Source organism: Felis catus (assembly GCF_018350175.1).
Source record: "Felis catus isolate Fca126 chromosome A2 unlocalized genomic scaffold, F.catus_Fca126_mat1.0 chrA2_random_Un_scaffold_54, whole genome shotgun sequence".
Classification (NCBI taxonomy): Eukaryota; Metazoa; Chordata; class Mammalia; order Carnivora; family Felidae; genus Felis; species Felis catus.
Window position 1 is genome coordinate 153,317 of NW_025408500.1, and position 17,182 is coordinate 170,498.

Here is a 17,182-nt window from a genome sequence, read left to right on the forward strand (position 1 = left end):
GATTCTCTTGAGGATCATTATTTTCTTGATTACCATGATTACTATATTCTGCATAACCCATCGCATGGAATTTGATAAGGAGCTCGATACCCGGAACCTTTTCGTCACCAAACGCTCGCTACAACAAGGAGAAAAACAATCACTTTTGTGCGATGGACAATGCACCTTACCTTCATTGTACTGTTTTAGTGGTATGTACATATGTTTAGAGTAATGAAAGTGTCCACTTAGATCTAAGGAGGTTTTTGTGACATCATGGTACTTCAAGAAACCATAAAAATAATGGAAAAATCTAAGTTACCTAGTAATCTAAGCACTCTGTCCTTTTGGATACGAAATCCTAAGTAAAGAACTCATCTTGCAAAAACTGCCAAGACCCGATAATTCCTTATTATTCTAGTAGGTCTAGTGAATGGAATGGACTGAACTAAGGTCTCTGAAATAGAGGAAGCTAGAATTTGAGATATTGAGCCACCTTTCCTCTCCCTTTCCCTGGTGACATGGTCTTTTTATATTCGGTGATGTCTTTTGACCTTTACCCTATTTCCCTCCTTCCTGCCCCCCCACCTTGGCCATCATCTTTATGTATTGATGGGCTTGTTTCCTTCTGTTTTGAGGATTTTTGTTTTTTGTTTTCTTAGTTTTTGTTTCAGATTCCCCATATATGTGCGAGCATTCTGTATGTGTTTTTCTCCGTGTGAGTTCTTTCACTTGGCATAATGCCCTCCAGGCTATTATAAAACACTGTGGCATAATAACAGGTGTGAAGGTATTTTTGGGAGTTAGTGATTTCATGTGTTCTGAGTAGTACCTAGGGGGGTAATTGAGGGAAGTTGCTGGATGATATGGTTGTTCCCCTCTGAGTTGTGTGAGGAAACTTTACATTGTTTGCAACTGCCTCTGCACCAAGTTCCAATGCCACCAACAGGGCCCAGTGATTCGCTTTCTTCCACATTGTACCTGACGCTTGTGCTTTCTTGTCTTTTTGATAAGACCATTCAGACAGGTTTCAGGTGATATCTCTTTGGCTTTGGACTTTCATTTCCCTAATGTGGAGTGACATGGAACTTCTCTTCATGTATGTGATGGCCATCTGTATGTCTTCATTGGAAGAATGCTTCTTCAGGACTCTGCCAGGTCCATCATTGCTCTTTGGTTTTGCATTGTGGCGCTGTAGTAGATCTTGATATCTTTTGTGTTTTAACCCTTGACCATGTATGTAGTTTGCAAGTATTTTCTCCCATTCACTACGTTGCCTTCTCATTCTGTTGAAGATATTGTTGCTGTGCAGAACTTGTTTTTTTAGTTTCATGTAGTCCCACTTGTTTAGTTTTCCTCTGTGGCTTTGGGTTCTGGTGTCAAATCCCTAAACTCAAGTCCAGACTGAGATCCAAACATTGTCGTGGGTTTGGCATTTGGCTTTGTCCAGCAAAGCCAAGGACAGCAGAAAGGATTGCTTCAGATCCACGCAAGTCAAGAGAGGTGAGGGGGTTTAAGGGACGTCTCCGCGAGCTGCTCTCAGGCTCCCGTAGTCATTAAGCCTACAAACGATGTGCAACACGTCAGCGGGCCACATGCTGGAAAGAACGTATTGAAGACATGGTGCGAACCACATCGAGGCAGGATAAAATATTCCACGTGACAACACGGTCCAAGGACTTGGTGAGCCCATGCAGAACCCAACCCCTAGATACACACGCACTAGATTGGCCAAGTCTCGCCTGCCCCCCAGATACACACCAACTAGGTAAGTGAGCTGCTGCAACTGTTTGCAGGAAGGCCAGAGAGCAGTGATCTGCTCTGCAAAGCTTTCCCTATAACCTCCCAACTCAGGACATCGTTGTGCGATTTCCCACACCTCCTGCCCAAGGTCTTATCCAGGTATTTGTGGTTTTAGGTCTCAAGTCTGTAATACATTTTAACTTCGTTTCTGTGTGTGATGCTAAATAGGTGTCACGTTGTTTTTCCGCCCCCGTTGTTTTTCTGTGCCCAGTGTTTCTGGGCACCACCTATTGAGGAGACTGCCTTTGCCTCAGGTTATATTCTTGGTTCTTTTGTTGAGAATTCATTGGGTACATGGGGCGCTTGGGTGGCGCAGTCGGTTAAGCATCCGACTTCAGCCAGGTCACGATCTCGCGGTCTGTGAGTTCGAGCCCCGCGTCGGGCTCTGGGCTGATGGCTCAGAGCCTGGAGCCTGTTTCCGATTCTGTGTCTCCCTCTCTCTCTGCCCCTCCCCCGTTCATGCTCTGTTTCTCTCTGTCCCAAAAATAAATAAAAAAAAATCTTTAAAAAAAAAAAAGATGAAGGAAAAGTGCTTACTGCATATGGCCTTTTATAGGAATTATAAAAAGTAAATGGAATAAGGTATGTAAGCCTCTTAGCATCAGGCCCGGATATTGCTTGTTTAATAAATAGTAATATACTTTTTTGAAGTCAGTAAAAGAGACTCTCCAATATTAGTAGCCCATTCTCATTTCACAACTTAAAAAAAAAAAAGGTAGGTTTAGAAAAGCGAAATGGAATTAACAAGAGGGAATTTAAGGTGCCCACACCTGTAACATCCAGGGGTATTGCTGGCCTCAGGCATAGCTGGACATAAGGGTTTTGCATGTGCTATTCCTTCCACCTGAAATGTTCTCCACATCCTTGTCTGCCTACACCTGCCAGAAGTCTTTCTCAACGTTCAGATTTCAATGCATTCTTTAGGGAAGGTTTTCCTAAATTCTTGACTAGAAAAACTCTCCCTAGAACAAGATTTTAAAATCCTCCTTTTGGGGCGCCTGGGTGGCGCAGTCGTTTAAGCGTCCGACTTCAGCCAGGTCACGATCTCGCGGTCCGTGAGTTCGAGCCCGCATCGGGCTCTGGGCTGATGGCTCAGAGCCTGGAGCCTGTTTCCGCTTCTGTGTCTCCCTCTCTCTCTGCCCCTCCCCCGTTCATGCTCTGTCTCTCTCTGTCCCCAAAATAAATAAAAACGTTGAAAAGAAAGAAAAAATAAATAAATAAAATCCTCCTTTAGCATTCTTCATAGCTGTGCTTTAACATTGTGAGTAACACTTTTCTTCCTTACTAGTCCACAAGCTCCAAGAAACTGTGATATGCACAGGAATCACCATGCAATCTAAAATGCAGATTCTGGTTCAGTAGGTCTAAGGTGGGCCTCAGAATTTGCATTTCTAACAAGTTTTTAGGCCATGCCAAAGCCAAGGCTACTGGTCAGCACACATTTTGAGTATCAAAGGCTTCATTATCCTAGACCTCTTAATTACCTTCTTTCCCATTAAATCCTATTAATTACTTTTGCAGAGAGGAATGTCTATTTTTTTCCCCTTCAACCCATCAACCTAGGTTCCCAAAGCTTCTCCTTTTATTACAGTCAATCCCCCTCCATCTCCAACACTACCACTACTTATGGACTGGCTTAGCAAGGAATTTCCCAAACAGAAGCCCTCTCTTGAGGAACCGTAGAGCCATTGACTAAAATGTCTCCTCCCCACCCTCTTTTTTTTTCCACTTGATTCCTTCAGGCAGTAAACCCTAAGGAGAGAATCTATTGTTGGGATTTAAGGTGCCAGCAAGGTGCATTCCTTTTTCTCCTTCCCAATTCTGGGGACCAATTCAGCTATAAACATAGGAGAGAGACTAAGTTTTTAAAAAAAGTACCAGTTTTATTATGACAAAGATTGGGAAATGTAGCTGGGATCCAAAGCCAAATAGGTTTGCTACTCTGCTCTTAGAGTAACTTTCTTTCAAAGCTTCAAGCCACCCCACTACAGAGGAAGAGCCTACCCCTGTCACCTACCACATGGACAAATGGAGAATTCAGGTGCACCTAGAGGGAGGTTGGGCTTTGCTGCTTAGTTTCTTTTTCAGCTTTATCACTAAAGGCAGGTTGCTCCTACCACAGAAGTGGGTGAGGAGCAGAGAGGGATCAAGGGCACTACTATGTTACTTTTCTTCCAGAAGACCCTCTAACACAAAGCATTAGTACAGTGGGATAAAGGGCTTTTTTCTTCTAGTTGGACTAAAAGCCTAATTTGTTCTGAAATCTCAGACCTCAAATCCCTCTTTTCTCACTAAGCCTTCCATGAAAGTCAAGGGGAAAAACAAAGGTCACCATATTTTGGGTAAACAAATGGCAGGGGATACTTGTGGCTTAACTTCAGTGAAGCTCTGGAAGACAGTGATAGATTGGGGGTGGGGGTGGGGGTGGGGTTTCAGAGGAAGGAGTATTTGGGAAATGCTGCAGTAGGCTGGGGCCAGAATGGCTCCAGTAGCCCCAAAGGATGATGAGGGCAGTTGTAAATAGCAGAGGAAGAAGGACTCCTGCTCCATCTCTCCAGATTCTATTTTCTCCCATCTTTTCCTTCTCCTTCTGCAATTCTTACCAATTAGTAAAACTAATGGATGTTTTCATTTTAATCTCTTGACCACACACAAAACAAGCTTAAGATGAGTAGTCATCAGTTAGTAATCACATAACCCATGACAAAGACTTTGACCAAACTTTTAGTCAGGCTCCTCTGAACCCTCTTCTCAAACTAGGCCTCAAACTTTGGATTTCCACGTCTGTCTTTGCATCACCCAATTTAGCAAAACTCTTAAGTCAGTTCCATGAGAATCCCTACCCTCAATATCTGATCAAATCCCTTGTCCCCCACCCCTGGTATTTGAGTACACTGGCCTGCCTTCAGCAAGAACCTTATCAAGTTGGTTTAGACAGAATTCCCTCCCCATGTTTCCTCTTAGTAATTTTCCATCCACTGAAAATACAATTTGGAATTGAGCCTGGTTCTATACTGAGATCTGTTTTCATCTATCACAAGTCTTAATTAAATAAAACCAGTTTATACCACTTTACTATCCAGCTCTGGTTTTGACACCCCCCCCCCCACCTCTAATACCAAATATGGCCAATATTTTTGAAATAGCAGAGTTATCAGGCCCAAATGGGAGACGCCATTGAACTACATTCTAATCACATATTTGCCTCATGCTAGATGCTGTACAACACACAAAAATAGATACAATATTTCCTGGCCACAAAGGATATTTGATGTGAATAATAAAACAAGAGAACTAACTGACCAATATTTATTAAACTGTTTTACATGGCAAATAAAAGAACAACCTTAAGGAGTTTTGGTTTCTACCTTGAGGTATATGGTGACAGAATCATGGAAATCGAGGTAGAAAATAGAGTGCTGACACCAATGACTTCCCAGCTCCTGAACCTCACAATGGGAAGGTAGTAGGCAAAAAGCAAGAGGGAGACATTCACAAAGGCAAGAAATCTAACACAAGCTTCAAAGAAAATGCAACAGGACAACCAATGAAATGAAAGGGAAGATTCCTGGGAATCAGCTCTGCCTCAAGTCAGCTGTGTCTCAACAGAAGCAGTGAGTCTAGATAAGCCAAGGGCTGCAAGTATGAACACATTTGTTGGCTCTTGACGGGATGCCTCCTCCTTGGTCTCAAGTCTCATTTCCTCCTGGAAGTTTTCATTTCTAAACTAGAAAACTGACCATGCCACTCCCCTGTTAAATAAGAGCCTTCAGTGCCTAAGAAATAAGACCCTAGCTCCTTGATCTGGCTTATAGGGACCCCACAGATTTAATCTCTGGGACTCCCTCCTCCAGACACAATGCTCTAGCAACACTGTTCCCAGGGTACTCACCAGCTTGTTTCTCACTTCCTTCTCTTTGGTCGCGTCAGCACTCTGCCAAGAAAAGCCCTCCTCTCACCTGTACACAACTAACCTAGTTATGAAGATTTGGTTTGTAGGTTTTCCCCAAACCTTTCTCCAGATGACCAGGGGCATAGCTCTTTTACTGGACCTATTACATTACAGTGACCAGTTTGTATGACTGGTTTGCTTTCGACAAGGTTAGCGAGGAAAGCGGCTATGTCTTACTCATTTTTAGAATCCTTAGCACCTAGCATACTCGCCCAGTGACAGTTTGTTGGGTGAAACATAACTCCTTAAAGCAGGGAAGAGGCTATTTTTGCAGTGGTTCAGTGCATGAGTAAGATTTAAAGGCTGGTTCTCGTATTTACTATCTGGGTGACTTCAAATAAAATTTTCCAATACACTAATGAAAACAAACCTGGTAATACCCATCTGATAGGGCTGTTGGGAAGAGTAAATTAAATCAGGCATACGAAGCACTTGGCTCAGCTCTACCAAGGTTAGTTCTCTCATCCCTATTACATGTGTCCCAACTCCCAAATATCACTCCCAACACAGCTCGTGACAGTAAGCAAATCCTGTTTGCCCAAGATATGTTTAATTGTAAGAATAGAGATAGAGGTCAACTCTTCATAAAAAGCAAACTATGGTCCCATCTTAGATGTGCCGCATGTTTCCTTCTCTTACTTCTTTGAGTAGCAGTATTTCTGGATTTCTTCTGCAAGCCACAGGCAGTGCAGGATGCGTTTCTTTTCAGCAGCCAGTTCCTTTTCAGAGAACTGGCCCAAGAGTTTCTGGACAAATATGTTTTGATCTTTCAGGAAAATATTCTTATTGACTCCTACATTTGGCATATTCTCCAGGGACCCAGATTTAAAATGGAAGCTTAAATGTCTGTTTCGTTTTAGACCAGGTCCTTTCTCTTCAATCCATGTGAGCGGACTGCAAAGACAAAAGAATCATAAATGTTAGAGATTACAAGAGAGTGCAGGTGGATGTTTGCTAGCCCGTGAGAACCTGGTAACAGGTCTGCATATTGTACCTATCTTCCCTGAAGCTGCTGCTCAATGTAGTGGCTCAGGTGGCATCTTGACCTCTACCAGCCTCCCAAAGGCCTTGGGTGATTGTTTCCAACTTCAGGGCCAAACAGTCCTTCATTTAATTTTGCCATCAGGCAAGGGAATTCACTCAATGATTTTGTGTGAACATCAGTTTGTTTTTTCTTGTGACTGTCTTATCTGTAACTTTTTAAAAAAGTTTTTATTTTAATTCCAGTTACTTAACAGTGTACGATATATTAGTTTCAGGCATACAATATAGTGATTAAACACTTCCATACATTATCCGGTGTGTGCATACTGACTGTTGGCACTTTACTGTCAACTGAATAGAGTAGGGCTGAGGATGGGACCTTGTCCACACACGTTCTGGGCTTGGACAACACTTAGCTCCAGACATCCCAACCCAAAACACAAGTTTTAAATTCACAGACCACTCCTCCACTCTTTCTGTCTGCGAGAACTTTCTTTTTTTTTTTTTTTTTAAATTTTTTTTTTCAACATTTATTTATTTTTGGGACAGAGAGAGACAGAGCATGAACGGGGGAGGGGCACAGAGAGAGGGAGACCCAGAATCGGAAGCAGGCTCCAGGCTCCGAGCCATCAGCCCAGAGCCCGACGCGGGGCTCGAACTCACGGACTGCGAGATCGTGACCTGGCTGGAGTCGGACGCTTACCCGACTGCGCCACCCAGGCGCCCCGTCTCTGCGAGAACTTTCATTTGCAAATATTTGCATTTGTCAACTTGGGCATAGACTACCAACAAAAAGCTTCTTAGGTCTCCCCTTCCACAGGGAGGTGTTTAACCACATCCATATCCTGAGTTTCAGCCTGCATCTGCAAACCCGGTGGAGGTGGTGATTTCTAACTGCTCTCCCCAGGCTCTTAAGGATGAGCAGGCAGGGACCATACTCCTACCAGCTGTCTTTGACAGGAGAGCTGAAGTGTAACTCTTCTATACATTGACTATCCACATGACATTTGGATTAAAAAAGTATTGTTTATTTTTACAAAGTGTGAAAACTGTTGGTAAGATGGAAAGAACACGGGCTTGAGAATTAAGCTGCACTAGGGTTATTTGGATGACCTTGGGCTCTAAGACAATGACACCTACGTCATTGGCAGGTGAAGACTGCAACAAGGGAAAGACGAGACCTGATGTGGTTTCTAAGACCTTCCTTTCTTGTGCCTTTCCCATGAAGTTTTGGGGAGAAGGTGTCACAATCTGGGGACAGGAGACAGGCTGCCTAAGTGTGATTCTCACACAACACTTAGTTCTGTGCCTTTAGCAAGTTTCTTAACAGTGCTGAACCTCAGTTTCCCAGGTGATCATAATAATTCCCACTTAGAGAGTTCGCATAAAGATTCTATGAGAAAATCCTTGTTAAAGGGCTAGGCCTGTGCCTGGCACACAGTAAGCACTCAGTAAACAGTCTCTAACACCAGCACTTCCACAACAGGAATTCAAGTAATGATCCCTGTCTGGCTAGTCCTTTTATTGTGACCTCTCAAAATCATGCTTCCCACCACCTCCCCCCCCCCCCCCCCCCCCGCCAGCCTCTTCCCCATTCTCAGTTATGGTTCTGCTCTATTCTACTCTATTGTTTGAAGGTAGCTATAACTTAAAAAATTGTGTCTGGAAACAACTGGCACAGGCTCCTAATGTGCAGTTAACAACCCTAGAAAGACATCTACTTATAGTTGAAAGCTGAAACTCAGGCCTGCAGACTGAGTCAAGTTTTGGGGGAGAGAGAGAAAGAAGCCCACAGATCCCAAGCATTCTTCCCAAGCACAGTCAGAAGCCATAACTGCATTTACAGGATAAGATGGCCTTTCTCTGTCACAGAGGACACTATACTAAGCAGCATGTAAACCAAGCAGGGACTTATTTGCTTTGAAGAGCTACATTTCACCAAGTCGTCTATTCTGGAAGTCATTAAAATGGTAAGATGAGGGGCGCCTGGGTGGCGCAGTCGGTTAAGCGTCCGACTTCAGCCAGGTCACGATCTCGCGGTCCGTGAGTTCGAGCCCCGCGTCAGGCTCTGGGCTGATAGCTCGGAGCCTGGAGCCTGTTTCCGATTCTGTGTCTCCCTCTCTCTCTGCCCCTCCCCCGTTCATGCTCTGTCTCTCTCTGTCCCCCCAAAAATAAATAAACGTTGAAAAAAAAATTTAAGATGATAAGATGATTCATGTATAAATCAATGATAGCCCATACATAAAATATTCATATTCAGGTCAGACAGAGTCTAAAAGATAGTAGTTAGATTAGTAAACTAGTAAAACTAAGGTGTTCAATCTATCATTTAAAAATTTTTGATTATGACTCCAATTTTTAAAAATAAATTATTACAAACTCTATCATCAAAAAGTTGGTCTCACTTCTAAAACATTAATCTCCATGGCTAGTTTTGTTTTACTTAACTGAGGTAGGTGACATTAACACTGTATTAGTTTCAGCTCATGGCTAGTTTTAAAAGCACATGGTACACGCTTTAAAACATTCCAGAATTTGATAACAAAGATGAACATTAATGCTGTTTCCTCACTGCTTTAACGTTGGATACAAATAAATTTGAGACAGGGGCACCTGGGTGGCTCTATCAGTTGAGCATCTGACTCTTGATTTCAGCTCAGGTCATGATCCCAAAGTTGTGGGATTGAACCCCACATCAGGCTCCAGGCAGAGTATGGAGCCTGCTTGGGATCTTCTCTCTCTCCCTCTGCCCCTCTACCCTGCTCGCGCTCTCTATCCCTCTCTCTCAAATCAAATAAATAATATTTTTTTTAAAAAGGGAATAAGGGGCGCCTGGGTGGCGCAGTCGGTTAAGCGTCCGACTTCAGCCAGGTCACGATCTCGCGGTCCGTGAGTTGGAGCCCCGCGTCAGGCTCTGGGCTGATGGCTCGGAGCCTGGAGCCTGTTTCAGATTCTGTGTCTCCCTCTCTCTCTGCCCCTCCCCCGTTCATGCTCTGTCTCTCTCTGTCCCCCCAAAAATAAATAAACGTTGAAAAAAAATTTTTAAAAGGGAATAAAAAGAAATTTGAGATATTCCAAAGGTTCTGATCTACCTAAGAAAATTTCTCATATCCTTCCATAGAACATGGAGTCTTCAAAGTCTGAGGAAATGCCAAACATCAAGGAGGTTTCCTCTGTTTCAATTTCCTAATCAGTGGACATGACTAATAAATATACAGCTTCACCTATGCTATTGTGGTGGTGTGACAGTAAAAGTACAATCTGTGAAGTAGAAAGTATTATATGTAATTAACAACTTATTATAATATGTTGTTTGCCATCTGTCCCAACCTCTCATCTGATGCCTGCCCCGCCTTTGCAATAATGAGTTAGTCTCTGCTTCCCTCACATCTTATTTCCTGTCAAGGACTGAGAAGAGCACATTTTCCTCTGAGAAGCATGACCTGACCTCTCGACATTCCCCTTTTCTGTGCTCCAGAAGCACCCTGAGCTATGTTTAGCTCTGGCTACTGGGGACAGCACCTGTCTGTGGGGATGGTCAGACCATAGCTGCAATTCTTACACTTACAAGGTGAGGGTCCACTAGTGCTATTACTCCAAATGCAGCCCTTGCAGGTTCCGCATGCTTTATCTTCCTTCATCTGTGACCTCTGCCTTTCCCCAGCAAAGAGGAAACTCCTCAAAATGGACAAAGATCAGGCTTCATTCAGGAACCCAAATACTTTTCTCTTTTTGTAAATACCCAATGGTCTGTTTCTTTTACTACCAAGAGCCCCACCAGCTGGAAGCACATTTAGAAACACTCCAAAACACTTGTTATTTTAAATATTTTATAGAGCCCAAGTGCTTTTCAAGGAGAATTATGAATATGCTTTTGCTTTAAAAGACTTGGTATAAAAAATAAAGAATCAGAACACTTTGGGAATAGTATGACAGAATAAGATAAAGCTGAGAAACAGAACCTTAAATTGTAGTCACAATGAGGGATGGCTATTTGGACACGTGATAAGCAAGCAGGATAAAATGTCAATGGCAAGATCTAGGTAGTAGTTGTATGGGTGTTCACTGCAAAATTCTTCCAACTTTACCATATGTCTGAAACATTCATCATAAAATGTTGGAAAAAATTCAGGTCTCAGGGGTAAAGTGGATTTCTGTTACTTCATCTGATCTTGCTCACTTGTGTGGCTTAGGCAACCTGCTCAAATTCCGTAAGCCTCTATGTACTTGGCAAAGGGGATCATGTTCGTCTTATTTACCTTCCAAGGCTGCTGTGAGGATGAATAAGGCCAACATAAGTGAAATCCCAGCACCTACTGTGTCTACAAAAGCAGACAGTCCTTCTGGAGTTGGGGTTGGGGGTCTAGGCCCTCTGGGCTCTGTCTAGATTCACCTTTGTGAACATATGACAATGTCCTCAAGTTTCCTCCTCACAGTTTCTCACAACCTACCGTTTGTTCTCTGTCTCTAAGCACACAGTCATTTTCATATGTTGATCTTCCTTTCGCTCTTCCAAAGTGGCGGATATAAGAGAAAGTTCCCCAAAGAGGGAGACCAGCCAGGTCAGGCGAGAAATGCCACTGAACGCAGGGAAGCCAAACCGCTCTTCTTCCAATGGGCCAGCTGTGGGGAATCACAAATACCATGGGAAGTGGGAAGTAAGGACTGATAGCTGGAGAGCTGAGGGAGCAAGTGGGCAGGTGTGTGGCTAGGTCCTCAAGACAAAGCAACCTTGCCTTACAGCATGATATGCAAGATGACTACTAATATTTAGGTGCCTGAATGAAAACTTCATAAAAGCATTTCTCTTTTTTCTTGTTTACCTGATTCAATTTTCTTAGGAAAATAAAACATTTTATTGGAAACAGCAGTCCATCTAGCCCATAGGATAATAAAAATATTTCAGGCTTCTACTATGCACATGTGGTTTACATATAGTAAACATACACACACATACATACATACCCTCTTCAGTTAGTGATTTAAAGAAGTCTTATAAAAGAAAAAGAATCAAGGTATTTTAGGCCCCCAAGCCTATATTCCTATAAATACCATATAACTAACAACAGGGTAAATGACAATAGGGTGAAGGCACCATGATAGCTATGAAGAAAACAGCAATACCTATAAACTATGTCAATATAAAAAAAACTGATACAGTGTTAAGTGTTTCCTTAGTCTTCATAATCTCCTACACAAAAGTACATTAAAAAAAATATCTGTGTGAGAAATATGTGTGGTTAAGATATTGCTCCCGACTCTCTCCAGCCCCAATTTTAAACATAACCCAAACTTAAAAGGCTACGTAACCTGTTACGTTGTTTATAAACTAATTCCTTACAAATTTGATACTGACTTGAAAAGAATTCATATTATGACTATGTTTTAAAAAAGAGAACAGGGGCGCCTGGGTGGTTCAGTCGGTTGAGCGTCCGACTTCAGCTCAGGTCACGATCTCACGGTCCGTGAGTTCAAGCCCCACGTCGGGCTCTGGGCTGACAGCTCAGAGCCTGGAGCCTGCTTCCGATTCTGTGTCTCCCTCTCTCTGCCCCTCCCCCATTCATGCTCTGTCTCTCTCTGTCTCAAAAATAAATAAATGTTATAAAAAAATTTTTTTTTAAATAAAAAAGAGAACAAGCTATAAATAAAAGCAAAAAAATTTATAAGTTTCATAGACAACATGGTTTGAAGTCACTAGGACCTAAATATCAAAGTTACAAAAGAAAGGTTTCTCCCTCTCAGCTGGTTACTGTCTGCTCTTGGGCTTTTTGGAGAGGACAGAGCAGCCATCAAATGTTTGAGCCATGAAGTCAGAGGCCTGAGCTCCAATCTGGCTCTGCCACAAAGCTGTTTTTGACAACTTTGTGAAGCTATTCACCTCTCTGAGCTTCCTTTTCTCTGTGTGTATAATGGGGGTATAAATACTCACTTTATAGGATTATCATATATGAATCAACATGAACTAATTAATACATGTCACATACGTGGCACAGTTCCTTGTACAGGTTCATGGTTATTGTTACAACTCTATCATTATTTTAAAAGATGAAGGTGGATTTTATTTTATTTTTCTTTTGTTTATAATACCTTTATGTTTATTTTTTTATTTTTTATATGAAATTTATTGACAAATTGGTTTCCATACAACACCCAGTGCTCATCCCAAAAGGTGCCCTCCTCAATACCCATCACCCACCCTCTCCTCCCTCCCACCCCCCATCAACCCTCAGTTTGTTCTCAGTTTTTAAGAGTCTCTTATGCTTTGGCTCTCTCCCACTCTAACCTGTTTTTTTTTTTTTCTTCCCCTCCCCCATGGGTTCCTGTTAAGTTTCTCAGGATCCACATAAGAGTGAAACCATATGGTATCTGTCTTTCTCTGTATGGCTTATTTCACTTAGCATCACACTCTCCAGTTCCATCCACGTTGCTACAAAAGGCCATATTTCATTTTTTCTCATTGCCATGTAATATTCCATTGTGTATATAAACCACAATTTCTTTATCCATTAAAAGATGAAGGTGGATTTTAGAAAGAGGTTTCACTGTTATTTTCTGAAAATTCATGAGGAGATAAATGGTTTTACCACTTAGCAATGCCTGACTATGTCAGGGTTTTGCTTCTATAAGGAAAGCCCTCAGGAAAGGTTCCAAATACTCTAGGATATAGCCAGATAAGAAGGCCATCCAAAGAGCAGGAGGCTCCAGGATGCTCATATCCTATTGCTAACGGAGTTCCTCAAATAACGACCAACATAGAGCAAATAATCAAATATAGTGTAGACCAAATATTCTGGGGGCTGCCCGTGTCCTTGTAACGTGTTGGAGGAAGAAAGGGGCTATGAATATTGTTTACTCTGCAAAGAGAACAAAAATATTCTCCTCTCCACTGAGTCCATGTTCAACCTCCTGTGGAAAAATAGTCTCCAATTTGTTAAGATTTAATGAGGAAAATTCTATCTAAAAGGTTGGGACAGAAGCATTTGTAAGCTTAAGATTTCTAACATACTTTTACCTAAGGTCCACCAAGCACTTAAATCTCGTTTGAGGAAAGAAAAAAAAAATGGCTATTTTTATTGTTTGTGGAAGCATGGGAAGATTATATTAAATTGGCCTTCAGTCAGACAGTCTTTAGAAAAAGTGAATCCAAATTAACATCCTAGAGAACTAGGAAAGAACCTAGTTAGCTTTCTGGCCTCACCAGTTACACATGACCTGTGATCCCACCTCAAACTGACCTGTAAAGAGGAGAGACCCTTTTAGCAGGTCTTTTCCCACCACTTCTTTTTTCAGGAATGCAAACTCCTCCATCAAGAGTTCAACATGCTCCTCATGCAAGACCTTTCCTGTCATGACAAAAATGGGAGTAAAAAAGGCAGTCATCATCAGTCATGTATAGATGTGCATCCCAGAGTCTAGGTCTGTCTTCTACCAGCACAGAAGGACACAGCGACTGCAGAACCACCTGGGGTACCACTATACCCTTACACACCCCACCTGGAGGTGATGTCAGTTCTCAACTTACAACAGAAATGAAAAGTCTAAGAAAGCAACATGATATCTACCTGCCCCAAAGGCAAGATGAGATCTGGGAAGTATCTGAGCTGAGTGCTAACTTCTCTTCTAGCCAGAATGGGGCAGTGCAGCATAAAAATCTAAGAAACAAGGAGAAGAAAAGGAATTTTGAGGACTAAAGAGAAGCTAAAATTAGACTCTTTATTTCAAAAACTGGAAGAACCAAGTGACTTTTTCAAATTACCCAGGTTGGAGGGTGGATAGATAATATTCGTAACTAAAATTTTGGATTATAAAAGAAAGCTGTTAAAATTTTTTGCTCTGGTGGCTTTTTCTTATCTAGGTTAGAAGATTCATAAAATACCAGAACTGGTTCCCCTTCTTCAATAGTTCTTTATTTTCAACTAATCCCACATGACTATTTTTTTTTTAATATATATTCCTTCCATATTACTAACCTCTCTAGGTACACAAAACAAAACAAAACAAAACTCAGGAAAAACTTAAAGTACAAGAAAGCTCTTTTGTTCAAATATGTTTTGTTCAGTATTTCCCTTTTATTTTTATTTATTTATTTTTATATCTCTCTGGCTTTTTTACTACTTGTTACAAGTTTGTGCCCTTAAACATTATGAATCTTACCCCTCACACATCCTATTCCCTGGTGGTAATCACCATTTCACTGGCTATTTTTTTTATAGGTTTGACTTTCTAGATTCCACAAATTAGTGATAATCATACAGTACTTGTCTTTCTCTGACTTATCGCACTTAGCATAATGTGCTCAAGGTTTATCTGTGTTGTTGCAAATGGCAGGATATCCTCCTTTCCCACTGCTGAATAATATTCCAGTTTATATATGTATCACACCTTTTTTTTTTTTAACATTCATCTGTTGATGGGCATTTGGGTTGCTTCCATGTCTTGGTTATTGTGAATAACCAATGCTACAATGAACATGGGTGTGCAGTTATCCCTTCAATGCACTGATTTCAATTCCTTCAGATATATACCCAGGAGTAGGTTTCTGGATCATCTGACAGTTCTGTTTTTAATTTTTTGAAGACCCGTCATACTGTTTTCCATTTTGGATATGCCAGTTTACATTCCAACCAAGAGTACATCAGAGTTCCTTTTTCCCCACATCCTTATCAACATTTGTTACCTCATTGTTTGAAAATAGCTACCACATCTACTACAAAGCTGTAATCATCAAGACAGCATGGTATTGGCACAAAAGCAGACACATAGACCAATGGAATAGAATAGAAACTCCAGAACTAGACCCACAAACGTATGGCCAACTCATCTTTGACAAAGCAGGAAAGAACATCCAATGGAAAAAAGACAGCCTCTTTAACAAAAGGTGCTGGGAGAACTGGACAGCAACATGCAGAAGGTTGAAACTAGACCACTTTCTCACACCATTCACAAAAATAAACTCAAAATGGATAAAGGACCTAAATGTGAGACAGGAAACCATCAAAACCTTAGAGGAGAAAGCAGGAAAAGACCTCTCTGACCTCAGCCGTAGCAATCTCTTACTCGACACATCCCCAAAGGCAAGGGAATTAAAAGCAAAAGTGAATTACTGGGACCTTATGAAGATAAAAAGCTTCTGCACAGCCAAGGAAACAACCAACAAAACTAAAAGGCAACCAACGGAATGGGAAAAGATATTCGCAAATGACATATCGGACAAAGGGCTAGTATCCAAAATCTATAAAGAGCTCACCAAACTCCACACCCGAAAAACAAATAACCCAGTGAAGAAATGGGCAGAAAACATGAATAGACACTTCTCTGAAGAAGACATCCGGATGGCCAACAGGCACATGAAAAGATGTTCAGCGTCGCTCCTTATCAGGGAAATACAAATCAAAACCACACTCAGGTATCACCTCACGCCAGTCAGAGTGGCCAAAATGAACAAATCAGGAGACTATAGACGCTGGAGAGGATGTGGAGAAATGGGAACCCTCTTGCACTGTTGGTGGGAATGCAAATTGGTGCAGCCGCTCTGGAAAGCAGTGTGGAGGTTCCTCAGAAAATTAAAAATAGACCTACCCTATGACCCAGCAATAGCACTGCTAGGAATTTATCCAAGAGATACAGGAGTACTGATGCATAGGGCCACTTGTACCCCAATGTTCATAGCAGCACTCTCAACAATAGCCAAATTATGGAAAGAGCCTAAATGTCCATCAACTGATGAATGGATAAAGAAATTGTGGTTTATATACACAATGGAATTCTACGTGGCAATGAGAAAAAATGAAATATGGCCTTTTGTAGCAACGTGGATGGAACTGGAGAGTGTGATGCTAAGTGAAATAAGCCATACAGAGAAAGACAGATACCATATGGTTTCACTCTTATGTGGATCCTGAGAAACTTAACAGGAACCCATGGGGGAGGGGAAGGGAAAAAAAAAAAAGAGGTTAGAGTGGGAGAGAGCCAAAGCATAAGAGACTGTTAAAAACTGAGAGCAAACTGAGAGTTGATGGGGGGTGGGAGGGAGGAGAGGGTGGGTGATGGGTATTGAGGAGGGCACCTTTTGGGATGAGCACTGGGTGTTGTATGGAAACCAATTTGTCAATAAATTTCATATTAAAAAAATAAATAAATAAATAAAAGAGGAAAAAAAAGTGAAAATAGCTACCATAATAGGTGTGAGGTGATATCTCATTGTGGTTTTGGTATGCCTGATGATTAGTGACTGTGAACTCCTCTTCATACATCTGTTGACATACCTGTTTGTATATCTTCTTTGGAAATATGTCTCTTAAATTCCTCTGCCAAATTTCTAATTGGATTGTTTGCTTTTCCCCTATTAGCTGTGTGAGTTCTTTATATTTTAGATATTAACCCCTTATGACATATATAGTTTGCAAATATTTTTTCCCATTCTATAGGTTGCCATTTCAGTTTACTGAATATTTCCTTTACTGT

The 17,182-nt window shown here is 41.6% G+C and overlaps 1 protein-coding gene and 1 long non-coding RNA gene across 3 annotated transcripts in view; one reads left to right on the top strand and one right to left on the bottom strand.

Annotated features, from left to right (window-relative positions):
- The window catches only part of LOC123383571, a 182,717-nt gene that overhangs the window by 151,162 nt on the left and 14,373 nt on the right, over positions 1-17,182 (top strand). The window lies entirely within an intron of this gene.
- Positions 6,249-14,624, bottom strand: LOC123383570 (biliverdin reductase A-like). The gene is made up of 4 exons (XM_045051475.1): positions 14,281-14,624; positions 13,954-14,061; positions 11,170-11,341; positions 6,249-6,628 (listed from the first exon to the last, which is right to left on the bottom strand). Exons 2-4 carry the CDS (start codon positions 14,024-14,026, stop codon positions 6,370-6,372), a joined length of 504 nt encoding a protein of 167 aa, XP_044907410.1. The 5' UTR covers positions 14,027-14,061; positions 14,281-14,624; the 3' UTR covers positions 6,249-6,369.

Excerpts from the sequence above, each read along its gene's own strand:
- LOC123383570 (XM_045051475.1), bottom strand. The coding sequence starts at position 14,026 with ATGGAGGAGTTTGCATTCCTGAAAAAAGAAGTGGTGGGAAAAGACCTG. Across the intron at positions 11,342-13,953 it reads AGGGTCTCTCCTCTTTACAG|CTGGCCCATTGGAAGAAGAG; the intron begins GTCAGTTTGAGG and ends GATTCCCCACAG. Across the intron at positions 6,629-11,169 it reads TTAGAGACAGAGAACAAACG|TCCGCTCACATGGATTGAAG; the intron begins GTAGGTTGTGAG and ends TTGTCTTTGCAG.